Source organism: Dermacentor silvarum, chromosome 6 (genome assembly GCF_013339745.2).
Source record: "Dermacentor silvarum isolate Dsil-2018 chromosome 6, BIME_Dsil_1.4, whole genome shotgun sequence".
Classification (NCBI taxonomy): Eukaryota; Metazoa; Arthropoda; class Arachnida; order Ixodida; family Ixodidae; genus Dermacentor; species Dermacentor silvarum.
Genome location: NC_051159.1, coordinates 57,071,948 through 57,094,796, shown reverse-complemented (window position 1 = coordinate 57,094,796; position 22,849 = coordinate 57,071,948). Strand labels below are relative to the sequence as shown.

General features: G+C 45.8%; 1 protein-coding gene across 1 annotated transcript in view; it reads left to right on the top strand.

The window, feature by feature from the left end:
* The window catches only part of LOC119456672 (roundabout homolog 1), a 76,263-nt gene extending 54,031 nt beyond the window's left edge, over window positions 1–22,232 (top strand). The window contains exons 10-25 of the mRNA XM_037718497.2: window positions 200–425; window positions 1,417–1,532; window positions 2,667–2,838; window positions 3,880–4,044; window positions 7,560–7,587; window positions 8,030–8,194; window positions 10,080–10,242; window positions 10,818–10,908; window positions 11,022–11,096; window positions 14,700–14,896; window positions 15,510–15,654; window positions 16,050–16,157; window positions 18,560–18,754; window positions 19,017–19,124; window positions 19,245–19,355; window positions 21,433–22,232. Coding sequence (XP_037574425.2) covers window positions 200–425; window positions 1,417–1,532; window positions 2,667–2,838; window positions 3,880–4,044; window positions 7,560–7,587; window positions 8,030–8,194; window positions 10,080–10,242; window positions 10,818–10,908; window positions 11,022–11,096; window positions 14,700–14,896; window positions 15,510–15,654; window positions 16,050–16,157; window positions 18,560–18,754; window positions 19,017–19,124; window positions 19,245–19,355; window positions 21,433–21,482 — 2,115 coding nt within the window. The 3' untranslated portion in view covers window positions 21,483–22,232. The remainder of the gene's footprint in view (window positions 1–199; window positions 426–1,416; window positions 1,533–2,666; window positions 2,839–3,879; window positions 4,045–7,559; window positions 7,588–8,029; window positions 8,195–10,079; window positions 10,243–10,817; window positions 10,909–11,021; window positions 11,097–14,699; window positions 14,897–15,509; window positions 15,655–16,049; window positions 16,158–18,559; window positions 18,755–19,016; window positions 19,125–19,244; window positions 19,356–21,432) is intronic.
* Window positions 22,233–22,849: the final 617 nt, after the last annotated feature.

The window sequence follows — 22,849 nt, the reverse complement described above, 5'->3', positions numbered from 1 at the left end:
GGATCTGTCCTTATTATTTAGGTCCATTATTCCCGCAATATAGACATTGCTGGGTGTGATGAAGGCATACGAAATTATGACAATGAGAGTATCGAGTCTGCTACGCTGCTATCATTATAATTTACATACGAAGCAGTTGTGCTGCGTGAAAAATACCTTATCTGCCTTACTCGCTTTCTGTGTTCGTTATGTCTTGCAGATACAGGGCAGCAAAGAATTTGTGGAGGGCTTTTACATTCGTTTTCGGGACATGAGCGGCAGCTCGCAAACGTACAACATTGTTACTGTTCTGAATGGCGGAGCCCTCTCCTACGTGTTGAACGACCTGAAGAAGTTCACAAAGTACGAAATTTTCCTGGTGCCATTCTGCAGAAGTGTCGAAGGCCCACCGAGCAACTCCAGAACAGTTCAAACGTTGGAAGATGGTAAGGACAAGTTAGGCGCAATGATCGGCTGACAATTGTCGTGTGCTAAGAAGCATTTTCATTCGTTTCTACCATGAAATGTGTTTTTCATGCATTTTTGCAGTATAGTTTAAATGAAATCCGGAAGATTTACTGATCTTTATATTCTGATAATGGATGATGATTTAGTGTATTCAAGTAGGCGCAAGGGGTCATATGATTTGCCACGAATGATAACGCTCAGCACTGCTTCAGAGTAAATGAGGAGCCAAAAACGGCCAGTGTCTTTTTGTTTCGGAAGGAATGGTTCGTTTTGTACCCGTTTTAAGCTGTGCATCGTTAACACGGTTTGACAAATGTTTGTTTTTGTATAAGGATGTGAGGGGGAATGTAGTTTTATTTCTTATATTTATTATTTTGTCACCGCATGCTTACAACCATGTTAGACTGTAATGTGAAGAATATTTTTTTTTCACTTGGTGTAACTTTATGGCAGGTACGTATAACGGGAGCAGAAAGGACTGCAAGAAATGCGATAGGACGTAATTCTCCATTCACTTTTGTTACTTACTCTGTCTTCGTTTGCTCATGGTGTCTTTCAATGTCGCACCAATTAGTCCAACATGTACAACTTACTATTGCCGGTTGTGTTGCTTTTGCGTCCTGCATTTATAACCGTTTTGTCGGCCACTATTGTCGGTATGAAAATCGTTTTCGAAGCATTCTCATGCTTTGGGTACACATCCCCATGACACTGAACAAAATGTGCGATAACAACATTGTGTAATCCCTTTCGAACGAACAAAAAGTGAATGGCTTTGTTCTAAGCGGTCAAGCATTTTTACATTATTATGTGTGCTCGGACGCTGATTTGCGTTGCCAGCTTAGCTTCACTGCATTACGAGCGCTAGCACTCTACAGGGTATCCAGGTGTTTCGATGTTAAGAAGTTGCGAAGGCCAATTTGGCAGGCTATTAGCCAACTACCAATATGACCGAAACTCCCTTGGCAGTCCCAACTGCACCACCAGGTGGCGTCGAAGTCCAAGTTCTAAATGGAACAACTGTCACTATACTCTGGTCTCCGCCTCCACCACAACACTGCAATGGAAGACTCAGGGGATACAATGTGAGTAGTTGCAAAAACTTCTTTAACTGTCCTTCCTAGATTAATCTGCCTGTTTCTACACGTTCTAGTCGTAAACCTGAACTTCGCTTAACATAAACAACAAGAGCATCGCCCACTATCTTCTCGATTTGTATTCTGATAAAAACGTTCTTCCAAATGTTTCCCTGCAGTGACTTAACAGTTGATTGTCATGTTCAGCGGTAATTTCCACAGTCGACACTCCCAAAAGCCAGTGAATCCTTCAACACATCGGTGGCACAGGTTTATCAATTCACTGAATCGCATTTTAGTAATTTTAACAGCGGAGCTGTTTAAGCCCGGCGTAATGTGTCTGCTGAATATAAAAACGTGGGCCGATCCTGGCGGTAGTGCAGAACGGGCCCAAGCGCAATGGCACCTACCCATGTGAACTAGCGAAGCTGAGCCTGGCTAAGTCTAGCTAAACATGATTGGGAGTCATCGATAACCAATGGGTAGCCAATCAATAGCTAATCCGGAAAATTCCGGAAAATGCTGGGGATGACTTAGTAGGGTTTAGCCTAGCCCAAATACGTGGTCAATACCTTGCGATAGCCAATTGATAACCAATAAATAGCTAATCGATAATCGACAAATAATCAGTCCATTCCGGGAAATGCTGGGGATGACTTCGTAGTACAAAGCCTAGCCCAAATACGTGGCCAATACCTTGTGATAGCCAATCAATAGCTGATCGATAATCGATCAATAATCAGTAAATTACGGAAAATGCTGGGGTTGACCTGGTAGTGCTTAGCGTAGCCCAAACGCCAGGACTAGCTAGGTGCCCATCAGCCTCCGCTGTCACTTTAGCTTTGCACCTCCAGTGAAATCTACGCAAATTTTCTTAACAATAATTTGAACAAATAGGGTTTACTTTCGAATAATGCTCGCGTGGTAGGGGTGCTTGTCATGCTGAACAGAAGGGGGCAACGTAGAAACATACAACACACAGAAGACAGCATGTGACACATTTCACGACACACAGAGACGTGTAGCGCTGTCAGAAATGGGCTAGTTAATTAAACTCGCTAAGTAAACGGAAAGAATGACGCCTAACCAGACAGCCGCGCTGTTCTTCCGAAAACAGACATCGCATTCATTTTCTGCTTTTAGGTGTATGTGGATGGAAACTCTTCGGATCTGCATCTCAATAAAAGCACAAACTCCACAGCTAAAAGTCTCACGTTAAACAACCTGAAGACAGGAATTTTGTATGAAGCACGTGTTGTTGCAGTGACAACCGTCGGCGGTGGACCAGCCAGCAGCCCCATCCATTTCAAGATCGGTCAGTATACACGAGTTTTTTTTCTTTTTGTAAATTGGTGCCATACGCTTAGAACGTATGAGTACTGTATAACTTGTCCAGCTATACTGAAAGCAAATGTCCTTGCAATAGCGCTCAGGTAAATGAGGCTTCGAATTTTTTATTACACGTACGCATGCTAAATACAAATTGGCACGCCCAATTAAAACCTAGCTCTTGCGCTAACTTCTTTCGACTGGTTTCTCGCTTCCCGGATGTTCTTCGAAATCACAGGTTTTCTGGAGATGTTGCTTTAACTTCCAGTACTCCTAGTTTGTAAGAGAAAATGCATCTTTCAAAACTATCCTGAAAGTTGAAAAATTAGGTGCTCTTCGCTTTGTAATACATAGTGAGCAATTATATTGGACAAACATGTATGAAGCATGTCAAAGAAAGCAGGCAGTCTATTTTGTGTCCCTATGATTACGTGTACAGTGCATTGAAGCACATTGCGGAGTGAACGCGTTAAAGAAATATTGTTCAACTGTGCTGCCAGCGTCTTAATCAAACGATGTATTAATTACTTAGTTGTAAATTCTGACGAACTCCGGCAGCCCCCATCACGTACGATATTGTGCGTCGCCAACCTTGCTGCTTGGAATAGAAGCGTTAGCGATAGTTAGATAGCAAATTGTGTACTTTTTTGGTGAACTGCTAAGCAGAATTATTCTGAAAAAAAAAAAAACCCTGATGCTCAGTTGATGCTCAAAAATTGTGACCGCCGGTTCACTACATATTCAGTCATCGAGGCACATACAGCCCAAGGTCGGAGTTCCGAAATATGGTGCTGCACAGCAATGTTAAAACTCTGTTAGTCCTCAGATTTCGGACTTTCCGCCAGTAGAACTGCTTTTGCAGAACTGCTATCCGCGGGTTGGGCTGGGTAGCAGTGATGATTGCATAGTCTAACTAGTGGTCACATCATAATCATCATCATCATGATCATCCTATCTTGTGTCGGCTGCAGGACGAAGGCCTCTCCCATATTTGTCTGTGAATGTTCTTTTTTTTTGCATATTCCAGAAGGCACATCATCTTCAACATCACTTTCTCGCCCCTTTGAAAACATTGTTAAGCAGCCATGGTTCATTGCACTTTTTGGGTTCCTGCTGCTGGTAACAGCAACAAGTTCTGTCCTGTTTTTAATACGAAAACGACGACTTGAACAAGCGAAGGCTATTACAGCAGGTAAGCAAATTGCGGGATCTGAATGTGTAGTTCTTTATAGTCACTGGATCTGCTAAACATAAACATACAATTAACTGTAACACCCGGAGCATATATAGTGATCATCAAGTACACGTGTCAGTGTTTATACTTAGAGGGGCCCTGAACCACTTCTTATTGAAATGGAGAAAGACATTTGAAGTGAGAATAGGCTATTTCAGAAATAGTTCGCCAAAAATATGTCCTTCAATGCGTTCAGCAGAAGTGGAGTTATTGGTAATCAAACACGGCCTCCGCTGTGCTCCCGTTCCTTCTTCAATGACTTGCACTGCGAAGGCTACGGCAGAGTGGGGCGTGTCCACAACGCTCCGAACTTCGAAGTACATGTCACCGTGGCGCGCAGCTCAAATTCAATTTTGGATGTCAACGTAGATGCCACAACTTCCGATTTTGGTGCCTACGACGCGCTAAACCTAAGCCGCAGTGCGCTTAGCCAGTGGACTCGCGGGGGAACGCCGCGGAGGCCTCGGTATATAGGCTGGGTAGCCGACCGCAGTATACCAATAGCAGCCGCGTATGGGAATCGGCTTTATTACGAAAAAACACGCGCCATTCCACTGCTGCGAAGTTGGATTACCAGCGAAGCAGTTTAGCACACGACAAAGAGGTGACACAGAATTTATATCAAAGATATGAGCAAATTTTATTTCTCTTGAGTGGCGACGGCGGTCATGCCGAAGAAAGACACACGCACACACGATTTTATTGCGATAGCAATTTTATGGGCACTCCAAACCAGTTCCAGCCGCGACCGTCGTCGTCGCCGTGAGGTTCCGTATGAAGTCCAACGGCGGTATAAAGTCCTCGTCGCCGTGCGCCGTATGCTGTATGTGCGAGTGAAAGCGCGCGATGGACACGCGCATTCATGCAGAGCGAACGTACGGCGCAGACCAAACACGACGTCTCCGGTCGTGCGGAAGGCCGTCGGGGGATGGGAGGGAGGGAAGGGAGGCGACGTTTAGCTGCGGCATTATTGAGTATCCTGCGACCGGGCGCAAGGCGAACTGGTGCCACAATCTCCCACGCGAAAGGAGGAAAGCGGGAAGGCAGCGCGGGAGGAAAGGGGGGGGGGCGGCTTCTACTCTGCCAACAGCTGCGTACTTGTACTTTGCGCCGACAACCGGCAGGCTGTCGCGCGCACCGTACCTTGAAAGCAATCTCCACACGGCTCTGACCTTTGTATGCACTGTGCTTTCGCCGCTCAGTTTCCGTTGAAGCGATAGACCGCACGCACCTTCTCTCGCTGCTTGCTCACGCCAGCGTTTTCAGAGTGGTTGTCTACGGTCATCGACTGTGATCTATTCATGTTTGCTTGAGCGCGCTGACAACATGCTTGTTAATTCAGTTAGTAAGCGAATGTGTCCGAGTTTATGCGGCCCATAAAACTAATATCCTTACTCCGTATACTCTACTAGTAAATTTGCTATCGCCACTGATGCTACGCCTTTCGGGCGAAACTGCCACTTTTATTTTTATTGCGATAGCAATTATATGGACACTCACAGCGGATTTCTGCCGTTGGCGTCGCCGTCGCCGTGAGGTTCCGTATGACGTCCAACGGAGATGAAATCGTCGCCGCGCTCCGGACGCTGTATGTGCGAGTGAAAGCCCGCGAGGGACGCGCGCTTTCACGGGGAGCGAATGCACGGCGGAGAGCAAACGCGCTTTCTGCGCCGTTCTCCCCGAAGGGCTGCAGAATTAAGCATCTCTTTCTTCCTTTAGAATCACCATATATATAGAGCAAACGCGACTTTTTCCGTCGCGTGAAAGGGAAATAGGGGAGGCGACATTTAGCTGCGGCACCAAATGCGTAATTATATAAAAACGTTGCGAGACGAGAAGGTGGTAAAGATTTCCGACGCTGCTCGACGAGTGTCCCGTTCTGATCTCGTCGAAAACCTCCGAGCCGCCCCCACAGGCACCGGCAACAATCACCAACGCCGCGCGCGTTCGGTGCGAACGCAGGCAAAACGCTGACGGCGTCCACAACAGTTCTGCGCGTTGCTGGTGCTCCTGCATGTCCAAGTTTAAACAGCTGATAAAACTACTATTCCTACTCCGTATAGCTCTCCACTAATTTGTTATCGCAATTGATGCTTCGACTTGTTAGTTTGAACGGGGGCATATATTCGTGTGAAAGACTTCCGCCACCTCGGGCAGCCGGGAGGAAAGTATACACGCGCGACGGGAGCGCCACATGCTGGGACCGCCATTTGGCGGAAAGTAGGCACGCCTGACGGGACCGCTACTCCAGGAGAGCGGAAGGAAACTAGGCACGCAAGCACTTAAAACGACGACAAAGAGGCGGCAGTGCGAGCGTACACATGACCGACGCGGGTCGCACAGTAGCAAATCTTTGAGAAACCCTTATTATCTACCTGACAGTCTGCTGATCTTGAAAATGGTGCATATTAATAACTAATCTATTGAAAATGCATATCCAAGTGATGAGACTATGAACGTTTGCACGTAATGAAGCGATTTTCCATCAAATTCCGGAGGTAAGTTTTTGCACACGCACATCTGTTGACGGACACGAAAAATGCATATAACCCTAGCCACAGAGCTCTTCGCTGTAATAAAGCGTCCAGAAGAGAGTGATGTTGCGGCTCGGGGTAACGTTTAGGCCAGGGATGCTTCCACGCACAGGGATGAGTACGGGCGGTAGTAGAAGTGAGAGAAAAAGGGTTAATTTTACAATATTTACAGTGGCTCCAGATATGAAAGCTCTCTCCATGTAGGAGCACTTGACTGCCTGACTCACTAATGTCTCAGCACGCATCAGAACACGTCAGGACACACCTCACTGCACCCAAGGTGTTCGCTTATAAAACAGCTGTCTTCCCTTGTTTCCTGCACAAGAGAATTCGGGTGACGTTGGTGCGGCCAATCAGAGGAGTCGTACTGATCACAGAACACCCCCTCTGACATCAACCTTCGAAGCAAGGACGAGGCACTGTGGAAACCGGGGGTTCAGGCTGCTTCCACGAAAGTCGTAGAGATGGTTTCTTGCTCTCCGTGACGGTCATCATGTCAGGGTCAGGAGAGGGGGCTTCGCGCTGGTCACCGTTTAAACGGAAGGTGGCGGTCGGGTACTGTCGCGGTCTGGGCGACGCTGATGAAAGAGGCTGCCTCGGGCGAAACAACCAAAGCATGCGCACTGCCGATTCGGGGCGCAATAGTAAGACGGAGGCTTTGGTTTGAAAAGAGAGCGTTTAAGAGAAAGGTGATTTCGCGCTCCGCTTGCGAGCTCCACGCACCGAGTATGACAGCAAAACTTGGCTGAGATGTTCACAGCAGCGTTTGCTACCCACGGACTATGTTATTTAACAAAGCCTGCGGGTGGTCCAGGGCCCCATTAACTCTTGGTAGCTTCGGCCTCGGAGACAGTCAGCCAGTGTTGTTTATTTAAAAATTCACTTAGCCATTTTTTCACAACTACAAAGTTACACCATGAATTTTTCTGTTTTTTCTAGCACAAGTAAATAAGCCAAATGACTTGAGGTGAGTAGATATTTTCATTAATCCCGTTTCGGAACTTCACGTTAAGTCATGCTATGATTTGATCATTTTTCGTTTTATAACGTTCAGCATACATTCATAGAGGAAGCACAAAGCAGAATGTCTATCGATAGTCAGGCATGGCACCTGATGCCGCATCGCGAAAAGCTGAAATTATACGCCAATGTGGTTAATTCAGAATATGGCACGTGATTGAAGTGTTTGTTCCGATCAGTCTGATGCATGAGAAATTGCGGCGTACAGCGCAATACTGAACATAAAAGCGACAACTATTGCTGTCCTACTTTTTTTATTTGGCTCAAATCTTGAATCTTCGAGTTTCGTTTGCATGTTAGTTTTATATGCCTGTTTCCAAAAAAAAACATTGCTAACATTGCCTAAAATAACTAATTTCTGGCTATACTTCTCTCCGAATCAATCCTAGAAACTGCTTCAGTTCCGTTACTAGTCGTGCTTGCCTTAACCATCAAGAAGCCTCGTGGATAAACCATAGTGTCTGGAGGCCCTCTGAGCAACCTAAGGTGGCCTTCTGTGAAACCAAGCTTCTCCACAAAATGAACTGTGCTTCAAACGAGCATAACTATTCCAGGTGAGTTGTTTGTAATTTTAATGAGTAAACACGGGAAATTATGCTACCTGCAAAGCTGATGCTTAAGAAAGAGTTGCTCTAAGCACAGAATGAAACCATGAATTCTGAGTTTTGAACATCCCTCTCCGTGCGCATTTATCAGGATCGCCAAAGAATCGCAAGATACGAACGTTATTCGTTGTGTTTCGTGAACGTAACACTATTACAAAGTTCAGTGCAAATTGAGGCAGATGGTTCCGCATTAGCTCCTTATGAATATTTGCCTTCATGCATGCAGCGCTCTATATGACGCATTTTGTTATTGACCGAAGCTATAGCGTCTGTCGACCTCTTCAGCCTCTGTTGTCCTGCTTTTGTTATGCTTTTGTGGGGCATGTCGGTGCTCCTGGATTGAAACCAATAGGCTGCAAGAATGTTTTCACTGTATTTCTTAAGTTTTATTATTGAGCAAATGAAATCTGTAAAATGTTGTACACATATTCTCATCTGCAACGCCAATAGCAAACACATTTTTGGGGGGGTTGACTCTCAAGTCCGTCACTTGACTTGGCGCCACCGCTTCAAGTTACGCCGGGACAGACTGTTGAGCCACCTCAGGTGGTCGCTAGCGAGTTCTGGTACAATTAGAATCGTACTGACTGCGGTATTCCGAGTAGGACCTACAGTCGGCGTGCTCGAAGTCATGGAGACCCTAGTGTTTGCTCGCTTCGCACTGCGGCTCCGCACGAGCTCAACGTCGTCATTGCAGAAGTTCTCACTCCTGAGCGAGCATACAGTAGTGTCTTCGCATGTCGAGGTTTTCGTGGAGGCCGGTCAGCTTTCTAGACGCAGCCGCCACTGATGTCGCCATCCCCGGCACACGCGCCGTGCTCTCAACTTGCGGCCACGCCACAAATCACGGCAGCTTTCCAGAGATATACACGGAAATTAGGATAAAATAGCTTAGCTCTAGGAAATAATGTTCTGGCTCGCCGCACTAGAACCAAACGGGAGCAGTCGTTTTGCCAATTGATTTAACCTGGATGTTTGCACATGACGGCGCAAAGCCAAATTGATCGTGAAAAGAAACTAGCAAAACATTAAATTAAATTGGTTTATAGAGGGATCACATCGCTCCAGCCGAGTCGCCGGCCGCAATTTCCTGAGCCTGACAGATTCTTCGTGGACGGCAAAATTAGATTTTTAAGGTTAGGCATGGGATTACGTCCATGGCGTGTTCATAAATCTAAGAAAATGTTATCATTTAGGAGAACATGAGGTTATTCATGAGATTTTGCTTTCCTGAAAGTTTCTTCGCAGTACACATGTCCTGAGGGCTCATTATATACAACCAATCTATGCCAGTATTGTAACACCAGAGCCACACTAGATCACATCCTATGGGCATGTCCAGCATTAATCAGCAATACTGGGGTCGCGGCCTCCAATGAGGGCCTTCGGGCGCGTTGGGGGACTGCGCTGCTCAGTTCAGGCCTGGACCAGCAACTGTGGGCTATCCAGCAGGCCGACCGTGTCTCCCCGCAGCAGGAAGCTGCGGGGAGACACGGTCTCTCCCCTGAGGTGGGAACCCAACCCAGCAATCTGCCGGAAATAAATAAAGTTCTCTCTCTCTCTCTCTCTCATTTCTTTATTTCAAATGGTCTTAATCTTGACAATGAGTAGTAATCGTGAAGCTCATCTTTATATCCAGCAGTGAAATGAGATGCAGATGGTTTATGAAATCGAAACTGGAAATGAGCCATTTAGTGGGTTTTAATCTTTCTAGCATTATATGTTTCGCTATACTGACAAGACAATCCAAGCTCTCCATGAATATGACTACAAGTGCTACTACCCTTTATAAGCGTTTATTGACTGCTTAAATCGTACTTTGGTTGTCTTACAGTGTCTATGCAACTTTAAATTGCGACATGAGTGCACCTGAGTACGCAGAAGTAGACGGTCACTATATGACAACATTCAACAAGAAGGACGCTGCCTCGGTTCCAGAGCCGTATGCCACCACCACATTAATAAAGACTTCGTTTCAGAAGAGCCGAAATTGTTCAGTAAGTGAAGCATTATTGATGTACACCAGTTCTTTTCATACAAAAAATGTTTAGTCATTCGTTGCTACCACATTGCACCACAGCGCTCATTCACTGCAAATGAAATCGTAAATACTTTGTCACGTTTGCATGTGTTGAATAAGAGTTTCTTTATCTACGACACACGGAACGATGGCCTGAAATAAGAGATTGATAGCATATTCTCCCTGTTCTGTATCAAATATTTAAATCGTATAAAAGCATCTATGTAGTGGCAATTTAGGTTTATAAAAAGGTGCAATCATGTTGGCAGCCTTTCCATTTACAATAAAAGCCCAGTATGACGCCATAAAATTCCTACTGGCTGCTTTCAAGCCCCTAATAATATTGTGAACATTGCATATATTACGTTCAGATCAAGTAAATTTTGCGTACATTGATTAGCGTAAAATTATTTATGTTTTACTTGGGTCACCGCTCAAGCATAGGAAAGCATGTTGAGACATATCCGTTTCCAGAACCGACCAAAAGGAATAACTTGCAGCCAGGGTTCAAAAAGGCAACCGATTTCCAGTGAACTTTCACCTTTTCCACAGAGCACAGATGGTGGCAGTGGAATCTCAGCAAAAGAAGGCAGCAGAAAGTCTGAAAAAGCTTCAGACCTCGAAGTGAGGCACACCAACGAAGGTACCTGCAGGGCATTGTTCTTGCGTTTGTACATGTGCAAATGCAATTTCGTCATCAATGTGGATAACAACATTGTCTTGCTGAAGGTAGGCTTCCCTTATTACTTATTGTAGATGACGTCTCAGATCGGCTATTGAAAGAAAACAGACTTGCTAGTCCAGGAAGCGAGTGTGGTGGTTACACAGCAGGTGAGTACTTCAGTCACTTTTATATGAAGCTAATAGTTTCAACAACTCAGAAGAACAATTTGCAACAAAGCAACCCGCCCAATAGAGCAAGTGCTGTTGTGCATGATTATAGCCGGAAAATAAATTATATTGTGGGGTTATTTCATGACCGAGCACCATCGCGAATTGACAGAACAAGAGCTGTGTTGACGAGCCGCAGGTGCAACAGTGTCGAGGAGTGTGTTCTGCTTCTCTTGTTATTCTTCGCAGAAGTATGCACACCACAAGTCGCCACAACTACACACACACACGCACACGCACACACGCACGCACACACACACCCACACCCATATATATATATATATATATATATATATATATATATATATATATATATATATATATCTGAATTTAAAAGGGGAAGTTAAGAAATGACACAGTTTCACAAGTAGATCACCTGGCCATGAGGTACTATCGGCGTAAAATGAAACGCGAACACGGGAACGCGTGGCCGACACATAACTGAAGGTTTAGTGCGCGCCGTCCCGTCATCACCATTGACAGGCACGCACATCTGGTTTGACCTGACAGCTCGATGATGCTCCCCCTATAGACCTTTTCACAAACTGACTTTTTAGTAGCGCCATTGCCCGACACGGGCGACGTCTAGCGTCAGAACATGCTATGCCGCCATTTTGGACTGTGGGCCATTGCGAGAGCAGGCCGGCCGCACTTCGGTTGTGTGATCTTCGCCGAGAATTATTTGGATTGTTCCGCTTCGCTTGTCTTGTGCCGCTTGACTTGTTACATGTTTCACGTGCTCATTTGAGCACTCAGTGTGAAGTGCTATGGCAATAGAAAGCCCAGCCAGTGTACGACGTATGTGGCGTTTCGTCGTCGGTAGCGGCCGCAGCGGCGTCTGCTTCATCGAGACCTGGCGTGCTAATCAGCGGTATTTTAAGCGCGAAACACTTTAGGGGCCCGGGTTGTTGGCGTCTGTTGCGCGTGATGACGCCCGGGCTGTCGACGTCGGCATCCGTCGCGCGTTTAAGTGCGAAGCACTTTAGGGGCCCGGGCTGTGGGCGTCGGTGGCGCGTGATCACGTCCGGGCTGTAGCGCTACTCCAGCACCGGCGCATCACTGCTTCGCACTTTCCCAGGTTTCACGTTAGTGGAGCTGCATTTCTTACCCCGCTCTTTGCCGCCTCTCGAATGCAATAAATTTTTTTTTCATTGTTATTGTTGGGCACATGTGACTGTAATCGTCGATTGAATCTGATCACCATTACGTTTCGCTGTTGAAGGTTACCTCATTTAGCGAAAGCAGGCACGTACGTAGCTGTCCAGCAATGCTTAGAACCAGGCGCCGGCGGCCAGCCGACGCATGTCAGCGGTTCGTAGATATGCGGTGGTTACTCCATACGCTTCCGACGCAACTCAATAGCTCAGCCATGCAAAATATATTCAATCTGGTGCAGCGTAGGGAGCTTATAACCAAATGTCAAAGCAGAAGCGTAGAACTCGAGCTGCGCGGTACCTGTGGCGAACTGATACAGCCCAGGTGCTAGATTTCGAAATTACCTTTATGTGCAGGGCCACGTACGGCGCGTGTGAACGCACAGACATTGTTTTTGTGGACACAGGGGCTGCATACACGTTCCATAGGGCACGATTTTTCCAGATCGTTGCGAAGTATATTTACCGACTATTTCTCTTGCAGAATGCTTCTATTTGTCTCATAGCGGTGTCACCCGGCCACTTTTGATCGCGATCGAGCCCAATCTGGATCGGAATGTTCGACCACAATTAGCTCCCTTCCGCAGATTGAGCAAAGAAGCCAATCGCGCCCAAAAATTTGATCAAGATCGGGCTCGATCACGATCAAAAGTGCGCCGTGTGACCCCCGTATTAGGCACTGGAATGAAGTCGTGTTTGAAAGAATAACAGATGTAGCCTCTGCCACAACATACGACAAAATATTACATCGAAGAGCTGACAATTCTCGCAACCTATTGGGAAATATGCCGAAAAGGGTTTACCAAAATTCATTATTTTACTGATGCGTGCATTGGTTCACATTAGACTGAAATTCCAAGTCCTCAGGTGATGCAGGAAACCGGTGAAGCGCGAATATACCACATCGGCAGTGGTCTCGCGGAGTGCTGTCTTGTGGACACACTTAGTCCCAAAAATCGTTATTTTCCACTGGTTGTTGTGTACCCATACATTGCACAGTGCTGGCCTGTAGCCTTTTGATTAGTATATATGCCATTATTTACGAGCGTAAGTCATTCGCGACAAAAATAAACGGAAACATCGAAGGAAAGCTACCACTCCGCAATGCAAGCGCAAGGCTAGCTCACAGTCCAGACCGAACAGGCAACACTGACACATACTCTCCACGCGAGACCGTCGGAAGCGCCCTCGTGAAAACGTCTATACTGCAATATTTTCGCTTTTGTTCTGGTTGTCTATTGTTTGAAAGCAAGAAAAGTTGACGGCGCAGTAATACTGAAGGATCAAACTGTAGGACGCGCGCCGCTGTTCGCGTTTCATTTCACGCTGGTAGCACACACAGTTTGGCCACACTTTGCGATCCTACTGACCCTACACGGCGATACTTTAGCTTCCGTTTTCTGTGATATTGCTTTTCTCTCTTTCGACCCAAAGAAAACTGAAACAGACATGAAAAAGTCGCACTATAGGGGGAGCATCATCGTGCAGTGCTGTCAAGACGAATATGCGCGCCTTTCAATGGTGATGACTGGACGGCGCGCACTATGCCTTCAGTTATGCTTCGGCCACGCGGCCTGTTGTGCGTGCTTCATTTGACGCCGATAGTACCTAGTAGAACAAATAGAAACAACTGTAGGAAAGACTCAAGAACGTCAACCGCTTTCATGCAACTGCTACTCGGTAGCCTTGGTACTGTGTAAACTGCAGCTTGAGACGCACAACGTCAACACTCTGGCAGCGCAGCTCAGGAGGTCAAGGAAGCGCCACTCCGTTATGAAGGACTTGATCTCGCATGACGCTTTCATGTCGCACATTTTTTTACTGCTATATACATCGGCTGATGATCTCTCGCTGCAATGCTTGGCGGTGGGTCGCAGACACCTAGACTTTGTCATGAAGTTTACAAGGAGAAACTGTCAAGCACCTTGTTTCTTATTTTGCAGCGTTATTCTCAAGCGATATATCCGCGAATATCTCATCGAATAGATTGCGTCGAATGTGTACCGAACTAACAAAAAAAAAAGCACTTTACTAACTAACTTTGAGAGACCTACAGCTACGGATTAATGTTCATTTATATTCTCAGACGATCATGAGCGTAGCGCTGAAATTATCTTGCCTTGCCAGTCTATATGATTAGTTCACTTAATCAGAAAACCAGAAAAGAGTCGATGTCATCATGCCAGCGTCATTTCTTATTGTACTGCTGCATGAGTATATGTTTACATAATTTTTCTCCAAACAACCCGCGAAATTGTTTAGAAGCTTCTTAGCCCTAGTGCACCGTTACCATCCCTATATTGTTGTGGTCTGAATGACATTGTTTTTTTATAAGGATAGTTGCATTGTACAACAACAATGCCTCATAACTGCGCTCGTTGCCTTTCAGATGACTATGGGATGCCTACGAAAAAGTTTCGATTAAAAATTTCACGAGGCGAAGATCTCGCTACTGTACCCATGATGAATTGGTCAGAAATCATTCCTCCACCACCAGAGAAGCCACCTAGTGAGGCGGAGTCTCGACCGAATACTCCTGCATCCTCCAGAGAACCGTCGCTCCGCGCTATACAAATTAAACAGAAAGTAAGCGTTTTGTTAATCTGTTTTCTGTACACAGCACTTTCGCAACATTTATTCTATACGTTTAATGAAGTTTTTATATTCAGCACTGGTTATAATTTCGCCTGTGTGTGTGTGTGCGTGTGCGCATTCATTCTCAATATAATGGCGCTAGCTCTCTCGTTTATTTAGTCATCTTTAAATTCATTCAGCCCTGCTGCAGTTCGTATTGCCTACTACATTAATTCGTTCCACTTAGAGTGAAAAAGAAATGACACTTGCATATCATGTTTCTACAGTAGAAGTTCTGTTATGGTTGCCAGATAGGCTGGTTTGAAGCCAGGAGTCCAGGATACCAAAGCGCATGTATTGCGCGACCGGCATATTGCTGCCCCGTAGTCTGGTGTCCTCTATTAGACCAAGTAAACATTGAGCTTTTTCTTGCCTTTCATTTGTCAGAAACTGTAAGCGCATACGTTACGCAGCACCCTTGATCGCAAATGGCTGATCCACAATGGACCTGTATTTAGAGCTCCAGCCTTGTCGCACACACGCAGTTTCGAATTGATTAGTTATTAATTAGCCTAGTTATTAATTTTTGCCTGAAGAACCTATGTCTTTGTTGAAATCGTTGCAGCCACAATGCTATCGACAAGAGCAGTTATTCAGCAGTGCTCTCATGGACTTGGGAGCGCAGTCATCCTTGCCTACACTGAACAGTGACCCATCACCCTGGGGCCTCGCAGGGGAATCAAGAGGAGCGCAATTGAGGAGCCGCCATGGTCAGTGATACTATTCAATTCCGTTTAGTGTTGTCTGCCGCTCTGTACAGCGACAAATTCTGTTCCGGCATCAGCGTAATACATGATTGTGATAACTAGATGAATCTCTTTACTGAAGTGGGAATTTTTACTGCAGTTGTGTTGGGCAAGACATAGCAGTGTGACTTACTGCAGGCACAAAATACTCTGCCCGCAGTACAGAACGTAAAACAAAGGAGGCTGAAATGGTACAAAAACTTCTGGCTTTTCTCGTTTTTTTCTACGTTCGCTTTTGCGAATGATTAGAACGTGCCGTGTACAGTTAATATATCTGCTTTGCTAACACTTGCTGATCTCATTGTAAACATGAAATGGACCGGCGATTTCTATCATTGAGCACTGTTGCTTTTTCTCAGGTCATATTTACCACGACGCCGACGCAGAGTCGGATATAGAGGACATGTCACGAAGACCGTCACTGGAGTCCAGCTTGGCTGCGGACACAGACTATGCGCCAAGCCACGGTCAGTGCTACCAATGTGGAATGCTGTTTCAGATAGCATTCGAAATACGTTAAAGTTACATCTCCCTGTTTTTATTAGGATTATTTTTTGTAACCGTGTTAAGAGCTTTAGGAGGCCGATGTTAATCGCTTTTTACCATCCGTAAGCGTATTGACGAGCAATTGTGACAAGCGGGTTCTCAGCTATTCCGACATGGCCCGGCCATACGGATATATGGCAGATACCTGAATCTTCTTTAAACATTAGTTGAAATTGAAGGCAGCACTGAGAATATGAAAGAGAGCTGCTTTGCGACGTCATCGTGGCTGTGCTAATTAGGTAAAAGATAGAGGTTATTGGTTACAACACAGAAAACCTCGTGACGTGTCATGAAAAATGTCTACGGGAGCCTCTGCCCTTTCAATGGGAGTATACTACGCAGGGAGACTTCTAAGCAGCTTCAAATAAAGTAAATCCAAAAAGCAGCATCTCGTATGAAACAGCTGAAGTTCTCAAAGCGTTTTGTGATACGACACCTAGGCATTATCGGCAAATGTGGTCGGCTACCATTACCGCTAATGAGACGCATTGACTCTTCAGGCAAATAGCATATGTGCAGGCATCATCAGAGTTTATTGCGATACATTGCGCATTGAAATGGCGCCTGACCTTTCCCACCAACATCGTCTGCGCAGCCATGTGTTGTATGTTTGTCAAGGTGTAGGAGGCTTCTCCTCGTGTGCAGATATTAAACCTCGCTAATTTCGCCGCCATTAGTCGATCCCTCTTTATACCGTCCGAATAGGGAAAGATCTCGCAAATTCTACGCACGGAGAGAGTGGGTCTAAGTCAAGATATCGCGTTCAATCTTACGCCGAAGTGTGATCGCGTAATCGATTGTGCCAACTCACGGATCAGTGTCGCACACATCCCCTTGATCCTACGACGTCATGCCTTGCGCAAACCAATCAGCAAGCACTAATACATTCCCCTCCCTCCTTCCTTGTATCGGCGCCACACCTCCATCTACTCCCCGCCCGCATCCATTTTTTTTTTCAAAATGTCCGCCACTGACCTCAGCATGAAAATCTGTCCAACTCCGCAATGTTTCACTATGAAAACATTCACCGTTTCCTCCGAAGGGTGAAGTACTGGCTGCGATAGCAAGATGTCTTCGCGTGATGTTCTAACTAAACGCTGATGCGACTGTTGGTGTGACGAAGCGCTCAAAACAACTGCGACTGTGCAGAAGGAACGGCGCCCTGCCAGCTACTAGGCGTCTCACAATGGTGGCTTAGGGTCCGTAGATTAAAGAAGAAAACTTGTTTGATCTAGGGACCTTATGCTGGCTTGATGGGGGTGAGCCGCCAGTTGGAGGCGTCGGACTTCGGCGGCACACGAAATACTAGTCCTACGGGAAATTGCCAGCGTTATTCACCACCCAGTGAAATATTAGATAACGTGAGATCCACGGTTACTGCCCGTTTCGCGTAGGCCAGTGCATACACACAGCAGCTCAGCAGGAACGCTGGTGTGCTTGTAGCATGCGTGCGCAAAACGCTATAAGCCAGCAGCGGAAGCCAGATCGCCGTGCGGCCTCCGCTGCGAGCCCTTTTTTTTTATTGTGATATTTTATTTTGCAAGTTCGTCCAACGGCATAAACTATTAAATATAGAAATGTAGGCCGGTTTCGGCGTTGAACATCAATAGTGGCCAATGGTTGTTTCTATAGAGCCATGAATCATTGTCCCGTAGTCGCGTGGGATGAAGGCCCAGTGCTTGCAGGTAGCGCCGTCGTACCTGGTTTAGACCACGGCATGTCCACAACAGATGTTTGATTGCACAGCCACGGAGGCTCGAGCTGGGCTATATGGGCAGGTATCCGCGAATGGTCCACGGAAGTGTTGTGGCCAGGCATTGGTGACCGATGGGGTAAGTGCCACCCCCACACGGAGTCTCCGCAACACCACCTCCTCCTTTTTTAGTGGAGCATAGATGATGTGCTCACTTCGCCGCGTCATTTATGCAGCCAAATGCAATCCGTGTTTCTCGACACCCTCTAACGTTTTGCGCGCCCTCAGGGCGTGCGCAGTCGACAGTGGGACAGCACAACGACGGCTGCACCAATTTTGACGACGCGAAAGCGCCTCAAGCGTTCGTTAAATGATCGCATATCTCGGACTAATATGTAAATATGAGCTGCGGCATTTTATTGCAGGGCTTTTCATCTACAGCCGGATATATTAGGGCACTTTACTGTCTCACTTTGATTCAGTGGTGCTATATAGAATTTAGTTATAGATGATGTGTTCACAACACAGCAAGGTATTTGTACACTGCGAATGCATGTTTTAATTCCTTCTTTAAATGACCCTTCAAGACTGGCTTAATCATTTGAACATTTATGCTGTCCTATAAAACAGCGCCTTCGTGGACGAGTGCAACGCAGCAGAGCAACAGCTCCTGTACAAGTGGCTGCTCTAGCGGGACAAGTTCATATGATGACTTTGTCTACAATGAAGTGGACTTTGCTAGGGCACTTTCGAAGGCAGCAAGAAATGCTGATCATCGAGTGAAGGGCTCAACCATGATCACAGGACATCCGGCAGCAAGGCGAGGTCAGTTTCTTGCGGATTTTATATCAAACGTGCTAAAAATGAGGGCGTGTTCTGGAAAAAAATGCGCATATCTCAAACTTTTTATTACGCTCGTTGTAATTAAACACCATTGTTCAAAAATTGAAGTGCAGCTAGAGCACCTCATTTAAAAAGATTAAGGACTGAGTACCATGCCTTTAATTTAAATCAAAACCAGTCTTCATATAGCGGACACGATCATTTCCTGTCCGCCATGAAAACGACTCTCTCTTTTACTGTGAAGGTGGTGAGGACAGTATTGCGCAGCGGCTGAGTCACGAGCAAAATAACGAAGTCGCCGACGTACATCAGCATAGGAGCAAAACGCCAATTCATCAAATCAAGAATTATGGTAAGTGTAAAGAAAACAAACTGAGCACAGCTTAAAAAAATGGTGACAACGGAGGATCATATAATGATACGTTGATCGGTACAGAGTATGGATCGTATGCAATGTGCTTGCCATTTGCAGAATCTCATTCCCAGAATCAGGCACTGTCCTTTAGCCTACCTAGTCAGAAGATTCCACGGGAGCGAGGAATCCGGCAAGCTGAAAATAACTCATCTATGCACAAGAATGATGGTAAGTAACAGTAAGCTGCATGCGCGCATTAAAAAAAATTGTCAGTTTCGCCTGAAGGTCGAAGCATTGACTGCGATAACAAAGTTTAGCACTGAACTTGAACTTCTTCGACGGTGTTCTATACGCGGGTTCGGTGAACGCGGATCCACCATACGCGGGTGCGCCATGATTTTTGGTACACTTGAGAGCTTTAACATGCCATTAGGGCTTGCACAAACGCCACTGCACTGCCCGAAAACATACAGCGCCAGTGAAATTACACCACTTTCAGCTTTCAGCACTGACATTGTTTTGCACTTTTAATATTAATTACCCTGGGAATATTTAAGATAAAAGGCATGCGCTGTCATTGTTATGTTTCATGGCATTTTCTTGGTGTCTGTCATTCTCAAAATTTCGAGGAATAATTTAGTCGAGGACGTAAGACCTGGCTTGAGCAACCACAGTGATTGAATAGGGTAGCAATATGGCATACCTATACTTTAACGGCATGTAGCATGCATATAACTAAATATAAGCGGCGCTCTACGGCGCCGCCGACGACGATAGCGAAAATTCGCTTGGATGGTCCATGTCATTTCTATGGCAGTAAAATAAGCGAGCTTTAAATGGTCTCCACTGACGCATACATATCGCAATCGAATCAAGTTAATGTGCTTCGAACTTTTCTTGCATTTGAAGGCAGGAAAGCGTGTGTTTAATACACCACGGTGACGTAGAGGACCCTACTCTTGTAGACCTGTAAAAAAGATGTGAATATACTGAAATCGAATATATTAAGCTTTCTTGTTAATGTGTTCCATCGATCTTAAGGTGCCTACGTTAGAAACGTAGGTATTGAAACCAGTTGCTTTTGTGCTTGAGTGCATAAAACGACCCTTTGTTAAGTAAGTAACCGGTACACCAATGCGTTTCTCCGCAAATTTCGGGAATTAGTATCTCGAAGCTGGTGTCATCCTTATGATGATGATAAAACTTTTATTAAAAATACTAAAGAAAACCTTAGGTTACGGGAAGACATGGTCAGGTCCCTAGTCTGGGATGCATATATTGAAAATCTAGAAGGTACAGCGCCTTAGTAACTGCGGTTGAACGAGATTGGCTTAAACGCCGCGGCGACGCTCGACGGCCCTTTGCAACCGCTGTGAGAGTACGCCGCGCCACCTTAAGCATTTTACGCTAACTTAACCTATCCTAACCTAACCCAACCTAACCTAAGCTCACCTAACTTTACCCTAAACCTATCGTGGGCGACACGCAAAGGCAATAATCCTCACGGTGTGACATCAGAGCGTCGCCGGTGGCGTTTCAGCCAATCGCGTTCAACCGCGGTTGCTAAGGCGTTGTGCCTTCTAGATTTTCAATATACGCAGGACACCGTTGGCAAAAGCTGCTGCCCGTTCTTTTTCAATGAGGGCTCGTTTCTCCTCCAGGTCCGAGCTAGACAGGGCCGCCTCCGAGTCCTCCCTCGTTGGCTGATTTATTATGGCAATACAGCTATTTTTCTGAGAAACCCATACCATGTGGTATAAGTCTGCCTTTTGGCCACAAAATTTGCACTGCGCCGAAAAAGACTCGGGCTCTATGGCGTGAAGCCTAGATGGATTATTAAATGATATAGTTTGTAGCCGACGGAGGTGAAACTCTTCTGATTTATTAAGATTCCTAGCGGGCCCCGGCAGTGTCTGCCTCTCAAGGCGCAGATGCTGTGGTATCTCTGAGTATGTTGTCAGCAAAGGAGGACGTAGAAGGATCCCGGGGAAGAAATCCTGAGGATTCCTTCCAAGTGGATGCGTCTTGCGAACTCCACGGCTGGAATTTGTAAATTTTAATTTCGACGAAGCGGTAGTTAGTCAAAAAGTTAATTCGTGATTTTTGGTAATTAGGCGATAAATGGATTTCAATTCTTTCTGCGAGTGATATCCGCCGCTTCGAGTAGACTAACTCATGAACTATAATTGTGCTATCTGCCACAGGCGACCGTCAAATTTTTTTGAAAGTGTTTGCTGAAACGCCCTGTATATGAGAAAGAATGCCGCCTGTCATTTAATTTCTTCCTTGCACTTTGTTATTTCAGTGGAAACCCGTATCATGGATCTACATGAAACGTGTCCTTTCTTCAGCTAAAGTGCTCCTGTGCTTTCGACAAACAATGACGGCCTTCCAACGGGATCACCGAGCGTGATCCTGCCGCATACGGATGCAAAGAAAGTCAGCTCGATGGAAAGCGATTTTGTGCTAACCTTGGTGCGACCTTCACAGCAAGTTCTTTCAGTCGCTGAAAATAAGAAGAGCGTCTCCGCTTACGTGAAAAGCAAATTATGCAAGAGGATGTGATACGCGCCAAAGATAAAGTGCCATGCAAGGTTAACGCAATGTGACGCGCCTCGTGAAGGGGCAAGTGTACGTTCTGAGGACGCGCGGGTGTGTGCGTTTCGTTTATGTGCGTGTGTGCTTACGTTACGCAAAATAACTGAATATATGTGCGCTGATGTGCACGCATGGACGTGAAGACAACTTTCTGTGTGTGTTGGAATTCATCGGAATCAGTCATGGATAATCCACGCGCCTCTCTCAGCCGCACCCGGCTGGCCCTTTCAAAGCATATCACTGAACTCAGCTCTACAGATTGTTTTATTGTGACGATTGACAGGCTGCTCCACGGCATCGGTCCTAGATCGCACAGTAATTGCCAACCTGTTTACTTTTCGTCGGTTTGTGTATAGTCAAAAAGTGCGTGGACTGATCACCCTCATTTTTATTTATTGTTGCAAGCTTTATTTAAATTAACGTTTGTAGGTTTCAGAATGTGTGTAAAAAGCAAAATAAAGTCACTAGAAATAAAGGTCACTATCACCAACTTAAGAAAACTTGAAAAAAGAGATGTGTTTCGTAGGATGAAAAAACAAATGCGGCCTGGAAACCGGTATAGAGAGAACTAGATAGTGAATAACCGAGCAATGAAAACAAAGCCTAATAGGGTAGCGGTTTGGGCTAGTTGGTATGTCACGATTAATGGGGAGAGCTTTGCGCTAGCGCTTTCCCCATTAATACATAAAGAAGACAAGATAGCGGGAAATTGAATGCATCGCCCTTTTTCACGGCGTTTATTTCGGTGAAATGTTCACGTCTTAACCAACAAGCCGCACGACCATGCCATGCTGAAACCTGACTCATGCAAGTTACTTATAGGACTTCCATCATCTGCTGCGTCGTCCGCTGAAGCATGTATCTGCTCAGGTGAGTTGTTTAATGCTATTTTGTTTAAAGAAGGAAAGGAAGAGGAGTATATCGGTGGTAGCAATATTGAAGGCCCCCATTAAAAATATGTGAAAAAAAAGGGAGCACCACGCTCAGTAGTGCATACTATCGGCGCAGAAATGCGGACATGTTCCAGAGGCAACAATTCTGGTGCGGAAGGGCAGGAAAACTAAGCCCCCTGCCTCTGGGGACTTGCCACCGGGAAGCAGGAAAATAGTCTACCAACGAACAGC